Consider the following 15,939-nt stretch of genomic DNA (forward strand, 5'->3'; position numbering starts at 1 on the left):
TACTAATAGGCTGCCATTGTTGTTCTCTCTCTTACCCAATAAAGCAGTGAGCTAAATATCTAATTTAACTCTAATATATCAATATCTAATATATATTTATATATTTTAGTATTTTCAGTAGGTCTGTCTGCACTGCAGCCATATGACATCATAAGAGTGTGACAATGGCAGCACACGTACAGGAACTTTGCCAGTTTATTATGTTTTTATACTAAACATTCCCATGTGGTTTATATGCTATATTACAGTAGTGCTGCTGGACATATATATTATGACCTATAAATACATAATGGTATTTCAATTGTTTTATATACAGTACCAGTCAAAAGTTTGGGCAAATCTTTTCATTAGTCATTGGTGGAATAGGGCTATTGGACGGTCAATCCAATATTGTTAATTTAACACTAAAACTTATATCATATTCATTGTAATTCCACGGTAATAGTGAAAGAAGAGCGCATATAATGCGTACTGCAACCAGCAATGCTGTTTTTCTACAATAAAATAATATTAACTCTGGGAGGGTAAAGGCTAGAGCATGCTTCCCCCAAAATATGTGCGAAATAGTAAATACACTTTTCAAAAATGTTGCCAACACAATGCCACTGGACAGCGCAACATGCTTGGAGGGCAATGCTATTTGTTTTATTATTTTAGCAAACAGACACCTAGGTTGAGTAGAATCCTGCTGAGTAATTGTGGCCAATTCTGTCCATTGGGACTCTTAGCCTTCGGTTTCAAATGGAATGAAAGCACCAAATGAAAGGTCTCTAGCATTTACATCTTTATAAATAATACATACATTACCACATATGGAGGGGCAGTTATAGTGGTGTAAGTTACCCCTGTATTCACCCCTGTGTATGAGCATGTTTGGATTATGTATACATTTATCAATGCCCTCCACAGCTCAGAATAAAGTACTTGGCTTAATGCATGAGGATATATGTGTGCCTGCATATCAATTTTTCCAGTTCCAGCGCGAGGTTTCTAGTGGCGGGTGACCCCCCGCATGGAGCAGGATGCAGATAGATGAGGCAGCCAGCACATATCAGCAAACATCAAAGATGGAGAAGATGTTTGTCCGGGGGCGGATGGGTAAACGTCGCTTCATATGAAGAAGAGGAAAGGGACAGGCAACTGGGTCCTGTCCCATGCCAGATCCCATCAACATCTCACCCCCAATCCACAACACTAAAGAAGAAGTCGAAAACAAAACCCCTTCTTTTTCCAACAAAGCCAGAGCTGCCCAGGAGAAAGCGGTCAAGCCAAGTTATATAAGGCTTCAATCCACACCAATCAGAATCCAGCAAAGGCTCTAAAAACACCATACAAGGAATGCGAATTTTTTTTGCACTGTGGTTCTGTACAGAGAAATTCAAGGCTATGGATGACGTAAAGATGCTCTTTTCACAACTAACATGATCAAAATGAATACTCATCATAAAGATCCAACATAAAAAATACATTCGTGAATTAATCTGCTTCATTCAAATCCTATAATCTGTGCAACCTGATGTCAAGACAAGGAAAAGCCTTGTTTGCAAGCATGTTTGCTAGGAGTTTGATGTATCTACAGTAATTAGTCAATTTATAAGCCATCAGACAATGTTAACAGCCTGTCTACCCCACTCCACAACCGATTCGCTTTCATTTATTCATGTATTCCCACAACGGAAAAGCTCCAAGACGATGGAACTACTTTTAACTCTGTGCTGCCTGCTGGGCCAAGAACAAAAGAAAATCAAAACACCACAAATAAAGAGTAAAGGGAAAAAAAATCTTGACAGGTGCAGTGTACTGGAGATGATCTGGCTGATTATCGGCATAAACATTTCCCCGAGCGTTGGTAAATATGTCCTTCACCCAGCCAGATGCACCCTTTGTATTTATGCCTTTAATACTACAGCCCTGATCATCTTATTGACTCCACGGTTTGAATTCTTAAAGCGGCATTAACTCAAACACATTTCTCTGTGAGTTACAGTCGAATTAACGGCCCCATTTGGCCCTGGCAGAATGCTTCGAACAGAGGAGCGAGAGAGAGCCTAATGAATGATGGAGAGAATTTCAGGAGAGGCCGAGATCTGACAAGCCATAGAAAAAGGAGCTTTGATCTTCGCAGAAGAGAAAGGGTGGGATAGGCAGCGAAGAAGGAGATAGACACTCTGCTCAGGAAGCTGGGGTGTGCATTGCTATAGACATGCATAGATTACCTGAAGAGAGTAATAATCATTCCACAATCATCCACAGAATGACTGCAGAAAAAGGAAAACACATTATTCAATACACATTAATCTATAACAAATTTCATTGCAAGCCAATTAGGAGCATCACTGTTGGCTCATCACTCAGAGGTTATTCATGTTCAGTACTGACCAAATGTCAAATACTGCCCTTTCAGTAAATTTACTTCCAGTCAAAATGACCATTAACTTGAAGCTAATGTGTTTTCTGTTCCCGTCCAAACAACTTAAAAAGTCATATTTAGTAAAAACTGCATTCACGCATTGTCTTCATCACAAGTCCTATTCCATTCAGGAGATTCGCTTTCATGTTTTTAAAGATGTTTTTATAAAATGACAGCCTGGGATATAGTGTGGGGCTCCAAAATCAACACCATCACAAACAAAGCTTGACAGAGTATGTACTTCCTCTTCCAGCTTAAGAAATTCATCCTGCCCTAGGAGCTGCTGGTCCAGTTCTACACAGCTATTATAAATTCCATCATCACCTCCTCCATCAATCTGGTACAGCTCTGCCACCAAACACTAGCTGCAGCATATAAGACCACTGGTGTCAACCTGCCCACCCTGCACAACCTGCACACTTCCTGAACCAGGAAGGGTGCAAAGAAGATCACTGTCACACTCTTGGACAGTTTCAACCGAATTTGTGTTAAAAAAAAAAAAAAAAAAAAAAAACAGATGGCAGGAAAGCTTTTTCCTCAAGCCATCGCATCTTGTTGCACTACCAGCTCACAACTTATTCATATCATTTCAACCTGTTGATTTGCCTTTTCTTTCGCTGCTGCACTGACTCTTTGGGGTCTAAGGACATTTTCTCAATTTTCTCAAATTCGCCTTTAAAGTACTTGTATTATAATATATTGCCCACAGTCTTAGCTCTCACTTTAAGAGAGCATTTTATGAGGAGATAATCTGTCTCTAACCCTGAAAAACTTAAATCCGATTTTAGAAAATCGTTATATTTCTTGTGAAAACATCCCTTTACTCGTGTGGATGAATTGTTTTGCGGAAATAGTTTTATCAGAGCCTTAAAATCAAGCGAATTCACCAGTGAGACACGATGAGAGGCAGAGGAGGCGTGTCTGAAGCTTATTCATAGGCTCGTAACTCGGGATGCACAGTATCGTGTACAGTCATGATAACATGCGATCGAAAGAGCAGCTTCTGCACATTCACAAAGTGTTTTAACTGTATTTCTGTGCTGTGCTATCGCTAAGATATTAATAGAAACATCACGAATAGTCGTATTTGATGTGCCGGCCCCAACCCCACAGGGTATACCATTATACCTTCTTTCCGGTGTGTGTGTGTGTGTGTGTGTGTGCATATATGACAGGTCTCATTTGGGCATGTACTGTGTATGTCATTAATCTGTACACTTCTTGTTGTCTGTCACTGTTCATTGTCAGCTACTGTGTAACCAAACACAACTTCCTTGTATGTGCAAACTACACCTGGCCACTAAAGCCTTATTCTGATTCCTTTGTATCAGCAATGGCATCATTAATGCAGCACATTCTTTCAGACTGATGAAATAAATTCACACTAAATCTGCCAATAATTTACAGAGTACATCATAATGAAATCTATTGTGTACATCCCACAAGTTGCCATCTCTGCAACCTCTCCAGGGCTTTCATGTCCTGTATAATAACGGGTAATTAAAAAGCCTTTAGCTGCTCACCTTGGCAAACACAAGCCCTCAAACTGTGCGCTCTGAAATAGTGTAGACTGAATCCGTGTCTTTCACTGCAGAGCAGGTATAAAATTGTGAATTCAACAAAGCATTTTAAGGATGTTATTAACCTAATTAACAGTTTCACAATCTCACCTGCTGTTGTTTGCATCACGACTAAGAGTCAATATAATAGGCATCTTATTAGCTTTGTATTCGATATACAGATTCAGAGGGAAATAAATAGTTTCATGGTCAGTGGAAAGCTGATGGAGTCAAGTGTATTTCTGTGTAGAAAAAATGTGCAGTGAATGAGACTGAGCAGCAGTGTGGTGTATGATTACAATTAAGTGTCAACAAAAAATTAATTCAGTCACAAAAGCTAAATGTAGGGTTGGGGGTCTGCTAAGAAACAGTGATTAACTATGAGATATGAATATAATCATGGGGAAGAAGAGAGAGAGAGAGAGAGAGAGAGAGAGAGAGAGAGGGGGAGAGGGAGAGAGAGAGAGAGAGAGAGAGAGAGAGAGAGAGAGAGAGAGAGAGAGAGAGAGAGAGAGGGAGGGGGAGATAGAGGGATGGGCATCGTTTCAGTAAGAGGGTCGGCTCACCTTTCTGACTGTCAATGACAAAGTTGCCTTCTTCATTTCCTGATGAGATTTTGTATGTGATTCCATCGCCATCTGGGTCTTTGGCCAGCACCGTGGCAACCAGGGTATTAGGTCCAGCATCTTCTGAGACAAAAGTGCGATATCTGAATGGGGAAAGATTACACAGACACACACAAACACACACACACAGGGAGACATCAGCATGTCTCTGGAGAAGCAACCAAAAAAATAAATAAATAAAAGGTGGGTGTGAGCGTGAAAATGAGCGAATCGTGTACTGGGGCCACTCCTGACACATAATGGCGTTTCCTGAAGAGCTGAAGAGCTCACTTAAGCCTTAATGAGTGCATGCACCATATGTCACACTTCAATTAAAGTTCAAAAGTAAATATTTTAAGTGAAGTAGGGGAGCGGGGAGTTGTAGGGGAGTGTGAGTCAGGAGGGAAGTATTTTCAATTTATCATACATCCCTTGATGAAAAATAGCACCAGGAGGAAAAATATCTAATAACTGCACACATGCTTGAGCAAGAAGGTTGTCACCTGAGCAGTGCAGGTGGACTGTAAATAAGACACAAGTTAGAATAATCACCCTGAAAAACATAGGGGATGTTAATGGTTCTGGCAAAAAGCTTCCTTCTGTTTCAAATTACACATTTCATATAAATGTCAAGGCTCTTTAATTTTTAAAAAGGTCCTTCCCACTCTCACGATTGAATTTTTGTTTTTAGTATTATTACATTTATCTTCAGTATAACTCCTTATATGGAAACTAATTTGTATGACATCCTATTTTAAATTATATCAGTAGGTTACGTATGTTTAACAGCTGGTTAGCCATGCCCATTCACCTTGTAGATATTAGGAGTGTTACAGTCTGAACTGATTTTGAAAACACTGTTTAATTGTACGGTCAGAAGACGGTCAAAATGTATTCCCATTTCTGGAACATAAAACCAGAAAAAAGTCATAATTCGATCTCAGGCTGAAGTATGAGAAATATGCACAAAGTGGCCCTTTAAGAGCGTATGCCAAAAGCTCCATTTGCAATACATCACAATTAGATGCTGTAATTTTCTCTAAACAAAGGTCAAGGACGGCACAAATGTTCTGCAGGCACGCTGGGCCCCCGGCGAATTGTTGACCCACGTGTAATTATTCTTAAACTCTAAATAACAGCATATGCTCACTGCCACTCAAGCAATGGGCCACCATTACTAGCAATTACAAGGAGAGTGAGACTAAATGTCTTTCCTGCTGGCAGTATATGTCCTGCTGCCCTGTGAGGCAGTGACAGTCTTAATGCCTGGTGTAGTTTAGCAGTCGTGACCTGGACCAATACTTACAGGCTGTGGACAGCTCTGGTTCCGTGCTTCAGTGTGTCGCAGTTGGAATAACAACAACTATAACTAAAAATAAAACTAAAGTACAGACTTTATTTAAGGGCATTGACGTTCACTAACATTTTTATACATGGTTCCACAAGTTCAGTGAGTGCACAAATGAATACCGTCTCGAACGAAACGGTGCTGAAAACTTGGTCGGGTCTACACCAATCAGTTGAAGTTTCTAGCTCAAGAAGATTACCAGCAAACAGGGCTTCTTCAACAACAGCTGCGAGTGCCTGCTTTTTTAACTGCCTTTTTCTTTCAGTTTTTCGACATCAGAGGGTGAAAGGCACACTCAACAAGCCTATTGTTGTGCAATATACGTATGTGGAATCAAAAAGATTCTAGTTTTTTGGCTCTGCACAGGCAGGACGAACTGGAAGGTGAGGTGCTGTCCAGTGTGTTTTAAAACTTTCTGTTGAATTTGAGCAGCTTTACTACTTTAAAAGACTTTACCATTGATGACCGTGTTGCTACTATCTCCAGTCACATTAACAATGACAAGAAAGCTGGCTCGCTTTGGGTTACGCTGTATTTAAATTAAATCATTTAGACACCCACTTGCACAAAAATTCATCTGAAATAAAGTGTGGTAATTAGGAGAATTTGTCTCCTTTGCTGGAGTACTCGCTTTACACTGGGTATTGTGATGACTTTTACAGTCGGGGCAGATTATCAACAGATTACACGACCCCAAACTCCCGAACTAAACATGCGACTCACGTTTCCTAGGAAACACACATAAACATGGGCGTACAACCCAATGTGGTTATGGTTCGTGCAACTATTTGCGTAGATCCACAAAGAGGGGAAAAAAAAAACACGTACAAATGTTTTTGGGTCATGGATGTGAAGACTTGGTCAGCGCCGTCTCGACTCAGTGCTGTGTCATTTAAGGTGGAATGGAAAATTAGTTTAAAGTTGAAATAAAGGTTGTAACGACATGTTTTGTGGTTCACTATCTTCTCCTACAGGTAATACTCATTATTTGGGGACATGTGCATCCAGCTTTATGTAATGAATTGTAGTTTATCATAGTTGTATGTTTAATCCATCCTACAGTGCTTACTTTCTTGTGTTTACTTTCTGTGCTCTGTTCTCATTGGCTGTTGAAGGGACTTGTTCAGCATTGAGTTGGTGAAGAGTTTACATGCCCACCAAGTTACAAGTTGGATCTAAAAAAAATCACACACGATTGATATGCTGCACAGACTCGGCCCGACTGGAAATCGGGGTTAAAATTGGGCTAAAAGTCGTGTAGCATAACCCCAGCTTTATTGGACACTGGATGGTGATCCATTTCCGACTGCTCTACAGTCCAATGCTGATTAATGTTTTTTTTTACTCTAGCCCAATGTCGGCATTAGATAAGTTGCCCATAGGCTAATATGTAGCTGCTTCAGGGCATCTCACTCTTTGGCTCAATGCTTCTAGGTCGTGTCAGCAATGATTTAATGATACCTTATAAAAGTAATGGAAATCTCTCATTAAAAGAGGTGTTTTTTTTAAGGTGGATAGCCTTAGAACATGAGCAGTTTTTGCTAGTCAGACTTTCCTCTTTCCCTTAGACTTGCTTAAAGAGGATCTTTGTCTAATCCGCCCATAGTTTATCTAAGTCTAGTTTATTTGTGCCATTTAGAAAACTCCAACCTGGCTCTTCTTTATCCTGCGCTGAGCTCTCAGGGGTCATGCTGCTTCATTCTTCTCTTTATAGTCATATTTTACACTTCTGTGGCTACATCCTGCAGGGTGTTCTTGACCTGTTCAACTGAAAAGAGCTTTATCTTCATGGTTGAGAATCTTTGGACACTGCTGGGCCTCTGTGGCCTACTAGCTTCTCTAAGCTCAACAGTGTGTTCTTACATTGTAGTAAACAGTTGATTACATGAGTTTATTCAGCTTCATGATAGCCTGCTTTACTCGCTTGGACATTTTTTTTTTCATTATACTGAGAATTTACAAAAAGAAAAAAAAATCAACTGTAGATTTTTGTTAGTTCTCGTATGAATCAACTCATTTTACAGCAACACACAGCTGGCCAAGAAACAAGTGAGCAGCCAATTTTCCAATTACTCATGGTCCCCTGAACTAGTCTGAAAAAAAAAGGAAAAAAAAAGTTCCAGAATTCACAGCTCACCTGATACGGACATGAATACTTTTAAATAAAAGCTGGCAGTCACTGCTTAGCCATTGTTTCATTTCAAATCCAGTGGGTTGTGAACGTGTGCCAACACAATAAAGTTGTTTAAAGCCTGTAGAGTGTGGTTTATACATGCGGAGAATGTATCGTGGTCATAAAACCATTAACTTGAGGATAAAATACTTTTCATCCGATTCTCATTATTATAAGAGGTCTCTTTTTGCTCACAAATAAAAAGGTGGCCTTGATTGATGGTTTAGAAATAACACATTTAAACACACTTCAATTTGCGAAAAAAAAAAATATATGAATATCTGTAATGTTTTATATGAGTTGATAACCAAGGCTTCAGAGATTTAATTGAGGAAATCAATGGAGAGGGGAAAAAAAAGCCATCAGATTTGCAAGCTTTCTTGTTGCTAGTCTTGGACATGTTTGGACAGGTGGGCTGTAGCAACTTGAGAGAATCTACATGCGCCACTCTCTTTCATTCATTCATTCATTCATTATCTGTAACCCTTATCCAGTTCAGGGTCGCGGTGGGTCCAGAGCCTACCTGGAATCATTGGGCGCAAGGCAGGAATACACCCTGGAGGGGGCGCCAGTCCTTCACAGGGCAACACAGACACATTCACTCACACACTCACACTTACAGATGCCTTTGAGTCGCCAATCCAACTACCAACGTGTGTTTTTGGACTGTGGGAGGAAACCGGAGCACCCGGAGGAAACCCACGCGGACACAGGGAGAACACACCAACTCCTGGTCACCCGGAGCGTGAATCGAACCCACAACCTTCAGGTTCCTGGAGCTGTGTGACTGCGACACCTACCTGCTGCACCACCGCGCCGTGCCACTCTCTTTCAAAAAATGTAATTAAAAATAAAAGTTCTATCAAGCTTTTTTTTTTTTTTTTCTGAGACAGAGCTCCCACATCTGCATAGTGTGTCATTTAGCATTCCACCCACACCAACCAAAGTATCGAGAAAGAGAGAGAGGGGAGAGAGAGAGAGAGAAAGAGACAGAAAGGGCAGGCAGAAAGAGAGAGACAAAGAAAGAGAAGGAAAGAAGGAGTCACTGACAGACTAACAGCAATGGACTCCCTCACCTACTGCCCTCTATTTGTTCTCATTCAGCCTCAAAGATGTCATTTTTCCGGCATTGGCAGCTCTCACAGGGAGAAGCTTGTTGCAGAGGACAGCAGCGTGAGTGTTTCTCCTTCATCCAGAGAAGAGCAAGATAGTCCATCAGAGCCGATAAAGGTCAAGTGCGGAAGGATCTCTGATAGACCGCTGGAGTGATCTGTGCTTAGCAGGTCAAAATACAGAGGAAAGCTGAGGGTTCCGGTGCTGCTGGGGATGGAAACGATGCCAGCATCATCCAAAGACACTTAAAAAAGGCACCGATTCATCTGCAGAACTGCAAATTGTACTGTCACAGATGGATCTCCCTTACCGGCCACTGGGCACCTCTTTTTTTTTTTGCGAAGTGGAATGATATTACCAACTGTAAACAGATTAAACATGTAAACAAAGTCTGAGAGTGGCTTCCTGTGAAACAAGACAAGAATTATCCACAGCAATTTATGTCACGCTAGTTGTACCCAACCCTGAGCGAAAGGATTTACTCTGTCATTCTAAACAAGGGGAAAGATATGTCTGCGTTTATTTACATTACACTACAAGAGGTTATGGAGGTACAGCAAGAGATAGAACCAGGTAGAAATACATACAGTGAGAGAGCATAGGAGTGTGACACAAGCAGAGAGACAGACGGAAGCGTATGAAAAAGAGATGGAAAGAGATGCAAAAAAGGAAAGCGATGGAAGGCGATTGATGAAGAGGGATGAAAGCTTAAGAGTGATGAGAGGATGGCAATCAGAAGACAGAGAGAGACAGCTATAAAGATGGATAGAAGTTTGTGGCGGTGTTAAAAGTGCGAGGGGAGCGTTTGAATGTGTCATCGCGCATGGCATGAGGCTGATTGATCGCTAACCGAGGCACGGTGACAGGCTTTTCATGTGGGTGATGTATGTTGTCTCTGTGGAAACACCGCCGCTCACCCCTCCTCGCGGTGTCAGCATGCACCAACACCCATCATCGGGGTGACACCATGTGACCTGCAATTTGTCAACCGCCTCAAAAGGCTTGGCATCATTCCTCTCGTCCTCACTCCCTCACTCACTCAGCCCTTCATCCGCACACTCACACGAGAGTCTCATTAACTCACTCACTCCTTCCCTCACTCTCTCACTTAGGTGAGTGAGAGAACATTCGGCGACGTCCGCGGAGCGCAACCACGACGCCCGTCTGTCGTACATTAACAACAAAGAACAAATAAATAAAAATACAGACAAGCCCCACCTCCCTCTGACAGCCTGTTGCCATGACGACGAGGCAGGTGACAGGGCTCGGTGATGGATGGTGACTGACATGCGGGGACGCCGGGGTGCCGACTTTTCAGCGCTGGGAAGGTGTGTCAATCAATGAGCGAGGGTCACACCTGCTCTGCTTTCTCTCAGCGCCGTATCATTTCATTTACACTCATTATCCCAACCATCATTCTTATTTCTCAGCTCCTCCATAACTCCAGGTGCCGTTATAAGGGCTGGCAAAACAAATGAAATAATACTGAGCAAATAAGGTAGACTAGCTTCAGAGTTTTCCATACATGCTACTGCCTGACAATAAATAAATAAATAAATAAATAAATCCGCACACATGCAATTAGCCATTTAAGTTGCAGTTTGCTAATGATATCTTCAGCCTAAAATCTGTCCCAAAAAATAAATCGCAACTAGTCAACGGACTGACACACTAGCTCATTACTGCACTCTACGGGTCTCATACGTGTCAACAGCCTGTTACAGCCCATCTCGTCCTTTTATAACTATCACTCAGCCTCTCTTTTTTCCCCCCTCGCTTTTATTTATTTTTCTGTTCAGGCTGAATTAAGTCAGCTCAAGTAATGATGGAGTGCAAAAATAAATATATAAATAAATAAATAAAAGTGCCATGGCCTGAATGACAAGGCTTTTCCATCAGATTGGAGAAACTGAAGAATCTCGTGGCGAAAAAGGCTGCTGCAAATTAGTCCAACCCAATGCAACAAACAGCCGAGTCTGTCATCGCGATCTGTGCTCAATTACTGCGCTCCGAACTGCTGAGGAGCAGCGTGAGGATGAAGAGGATAATGAACACTGCTCTCCATGCGCTGGGGTGGGGTTTAAAGAAGTAAAAGGTTAAGAAGTACAAAACAGGAGAGATGCTAGATGCTGTTCACAAACCTTTGGCTGCTAAGTGTATGGTGGTGATGTAGGAATGAAGTTTATCTTCAGTGTTTATCTGCATCACAAAACTCTGGACATCTAGATGTAATGGTTTTCCTGGGTCACACGTACACGATTATGTATTCAAGTTGAAGACGTCTGGTTCTTATCAGCAGAACTCTGAGAAGCTGGCAGGCTTCTATACAATGTGCCGTTTTCTCTGAATGACTGTGTTTATTTCTCAGCCATTGGCACATTTACCGTGCACAAGGAAACAGGTGGTGTGGGGTTTTACGAAGCAGAGGTGAAAAAGTGATGAATAAAATATGCAATGACACAAAGTGCTAAGGGGGAGAAAGTCAATAGCGCCACTAAAGCCTAATGCACTAATAGACCCTTCTAGTATACGTTCGAATGATTAGCACTGCAAAGCAAAAAGAGTTTTAATCAGGAGTGAGATTCAGGTCCAAATCAGAAATCAAAATTCCGCCTTAATCAGGTCCAAACCTGGGGCACAAAATATGACTCGAAAAACACAGACTGTGGTGTATCATATTATATCACATCATACTGTACCAAAATGTATTGCATTTAATCATAACTTACAATTACTTTATTGGTCACTGTGCTCACACACAGAGGAAATTGTTCTCTGCATTTAACCCCATTTGGGCAGTGAAACACATATTTAGACACACTAGTGAACACTAGGGGGCAGTGAGCAGACATATGCCCACAGCAGTGGTAACCCTAGCCATGGGACTTGGGGAGCAGTTGGGGGTTAGGTGCCTTCTAGTTACAAGCCCAATTCCCTAACCACCAGGCCACGGCTTCCCAATATAACGTCATAATGTCAAGACATATACTTGAGCAAATCACCTAACACTGCATTCGCCTACCTCTGTGACATTACATTTATGATAAGTCTCTCTGAACGTGCCCTAAGTCATAAGTCTTTAATAGAATTGAATGTATTCACGCCGAGTTGGAAGATGGTTGAAATCAGAAATCTGAAAATAAATTTGGAACCCGACAACAGCCTGAAAGATATCTGAGGAATCTTGTCCGAAGTGGAGTAGTCTGGTACCGTCTCATGCTCCTGAGAGGAGCTAAACTGATGCAGGCAGGAGAGCACTGCTTGTATATATATACGCACACACATGCACGCAAAAGCATGACATACATCTGAAAAGACAGATAGACAGACACAGTCAGATGCAAATACAACAAGCCTGCACACAAAAATCTTTCACTCTATCTCTTTCTGTCTCTCTCTCGCCCTCTCCACGGCTTAATGCATGGTTGACTGAACCTGCATCGCCGCTTCGCTCATCGTGGAGCCAGAAAATCGGCCAATTAAAAGAGCCAAAGGCTTCAGCAAGCCCAACAACAGGCAGAAAATAGCAGTAACAGTGCAACTCAACACAACAAAGCCATAAGCTACAAAGTGGCCCAGTGCTGAAGCATTAGAGTGACGCGTGGAGGCTGGAGGACCCAGGCAGCAGGAGCCATGCCCAGAAGCAGAGCAGCAGACCGGGTTGATATGGAAGAAATAGTGGCAATGCTGGAGGCCTCCACCCTCTCCAGGGGTCAATCGGCTTTTTGGTTTTGTGTTGTAGCAGCACATGGAACAACAGAATCAGCAACATGGACTTGGGCAGCTGTGTTTTCGGGGGACTCTGGGAGTTGGCAAGCTGGTTAAACTCAGGAATTCAACTGTTGCAGTGCATTATGGGCAGCGGAAGCTACTGTTAATTTGTTCTATTATGAAAGTGCATGGTAAATAGTACAACAGCCTATGGCCAAGTACACTGTATTAATAATGTGTCATGGTTATGTTACTATTGTTTTTAAATGTATGTACTTACATAGCTAATTACAGTGAAATGTGTAATTGTACTTTATGGTCATTGTATATCAGTACAGCAAAACTTGACCTCTGCATTTAGCCCCTTACAGAACTCTGGGATAATTTCAACCAGTAACCAATAGTTTTTATTCTATTGGAAATAGTCAATATTAAAACGTAAGACCTAAGAAGCCATTTCGCGGTCACTGGTCCATCCACCAGCACCGTGCATGATTGTAGATTGCGCCTCATTTTAATAACATGAATCAGGCTTTTCCCACGTGAAAATTATTAGGTTAAATTCCACATAAAGTCCAAATATCGATCCACACTAACTTATAATAATCATACACAAGACGTAAAATATCCTACGCCAATTCATTAGAGCTTCACATAGGGCCCATCTCACTCTCTTCCCACTGGCAGCCACATCATTTCTGTTGTTCCAATCCTACAGCTACACCCTAAGGTTGCTGTGGCCGTTTATGATCCAATCAGCAACCAGCTACACTTAACATCTACGGTTACTCACTGAGCCCAGCCCATGAGTACCCACACCACCCACTGCATCACTAGCTCTTCACAGGGGTCATCAGGTAGGCACCTTCCCTTGTCAGCAGCCTATAACACCTCCAGAAGGCTAAACAGTGAAGTCTGGCGTCCCAGACCCGCACTCCTCCACCTTACCCTTAAATATCACTGATGATTACTTGGAAGCCTGGATGAAAATATGTCCAAAAATCAAAATGAATAAGCTGTTGCAGAAGTGAAATGATGTTGCTGTCCAATGCTTCCCAGTAGATCATTTAGAGCTTATCTTATTTTACTCTATTTATTAAATGTAACGTTTAATTGAAGGTTATTGAAGGAATGAAATTTATTTTAATTAATAATAGATAAAAAAAAAAAAAAAAAAAAAAAAAAAAAAACACCAGGATGTTTTTTGGCCAAATTTGTATATTCAGTGAAAGTAGACTTTTGTACTGTTTCTGAATAGAAGCGGCTAGAAGGCCACACATTGCACACATAAAAAACAACCCAAAATGTATATTTAGTCTTCACATGTGTTAGCAGCAGCAAGCCAAATGAACGAGGCATGTTTGAGCACCGCAGAAAAGTTTGGGAACCCCTGCACTAATGATTAGAGGCAGTGAACACATAGCCTGAAGCAGCGGGCAGCCACCCTTGAGGCCCCAGTAGCAAGGCAGTTAGTACATAATAAATTAAATTGACACCTAATTCTCTTTCTTCTCTTTCTTTATCAACACTTAAAGACAAAATCATGGCAAAAACATAAGTACTATGTGCAATATTTTAAAATCAAATGTAAGTAATAAAAGTCCCTGATGCCAATGATGACTTAATACAGTTAATACACTCACACTGGCTGGGAAAATTCAGGCGACTCGTCGTTGACGTTAGCCATCCTCAGACGCACTGTGGCCGTTCCTGTGCGAGGAACCTCCCCCTTATCCACCGCCATGACCACAAACTCATACAGGTGATTGGGCCGCTCAAAGTCCAGCGGTCCCGCCGGAAATATGGTGCCATGGGGGGAAATAATGAAGTCCGAGCTGAGGGTGTAGTACGTGATATCGGCATTCTGCTCCGAGTCACAGTCACTGGCGGAAACTGTAGGGAGGCATTGAGGAAGATAAAAAGAGAGAGAGATTTGACATAAGCATTTACGTACAAATTCCATGTTAAGACAATTTAATGTGCTTTGAAAGAATCATATTTACAGATTCTATAGATTCAAACTAAGGAGGGGAAAAGCAAGTTTAGGAAAATGGAGGGAGAATTAGAGAAGGCTGGAGGTAAGGAGAAACAACAGGATGGAGGAGAGGAAATGGGAGTTGTGGAGTGTTCTAAGGTACATATTAGCTAACAGGATCAATGCACATTTGAGCTTCCTTGTGGAAATAGATGAGGTATATGCAGTTGTCACCTGTTTAACTAAGATTTGGTTATTTCAAAGTGAATCTGACGTGCAATCAAAAGCTCTCAGGCTGTGAGCTTCATTGCATCTGACAACTACAGAGGAGCACAAATAAGCCGTGGGTCTGCCTTTTTTCCCTTTTTTAACATAGCTCTTAGAATTTGAAGCTGCATACACAGCAGTCACTTTGTGAATCAACACTTGAAGAAAAAAGAGAGAGAAAAAACATGAGGTAAACATTTCTGGATTCTGAGGCTAGTTTTCCTTATTCTGCACTAAATAAAAGAGCCATTTCTGCCGAATTTCGTTTGATAGATTACGTGCTTAAGAGTCGATGCTTTATTTACAACTGCGTGGCATAAAAAGTTAGATGGAGTTAACAACAGTCGTTAAACACTGTGTCTCAGCATTAATATTACACCCCAGAATCCTGCCACATAAACTGTTCATTTAAATGAAACCGGGGTTAACAATGGCGCAGCAGGTAGGTGTCGCAGTCACACAGCTCCAGGGGCCTGGAGGTTGTGGGTTCGATTCCCGCTCCGGGTGACTGTCTGTGAGGAGTTTGGTGTGTTCTGTCTGTGTCTGCGTGGGTTTCCTCCGGGTGACTGTCTGTGAGGAGTTTGGTGTGTTCTCTCTGTGTCTGTCTGGGTTTCCTCCGGGTGACTGTCTGTGAGGAGTTTGGTGTGTTCTCTCTGTGTCTGCGTGGGTTTCCTCCGGGTGACTCTGTGAGGAGTTTGGTGTGTTCTCTCTGTGTCTGCGTGGGTTTCCTCCGGGTGACTGTCTGTGAGGAGTTTGGTGTGTTCTCTCTGTGTCTGCG

At 41.9% G+C, this 15,939-nt stretch overlaps 1 protein-coding gene across 1 annotated transcript in view; it reads right to left on the minus strand.

Annotated features, from left to right (window-relative positions):
* The window catches only part of LOC136677411 (neural-cadherin-like), a 261,783-nt gene that overhangs the window by 129,530 nt on the left and 116,314 nt on the right, over positions 1-15,939 (minus strand). Inside the window, exons 7-8 of the mRNA XM_066654931.1 lie at positions 14,563-14,812; positions 4,536-4,678 (exon numbers count right to left, since the gene is read on the minus strand). Coding sequence (XP_066511028.1) covers positions 4,536-4,678; positions 14,563-14,812 — 393 coding nt within the window. The remainder of the gene's footprint in view (positions 1-4,535; positions 4,679-14,562; positions 14,813-15,939) is intronic.

Source organism: Hoplias malabaricus, chromosome X2 (assembly GCF_029633855.1).
Source record: "Hoplias malabaricus isolate fHopMal1 chromosome X2, fHopMal1.hap1, whole genome shotgun sequence".
Lineage (NCBI taxonomy): Eukaryota > Metazoa > Chordata > Actinopteri > Characiformes > Erythrinidae > Hoplias > Hoplias malabaricus.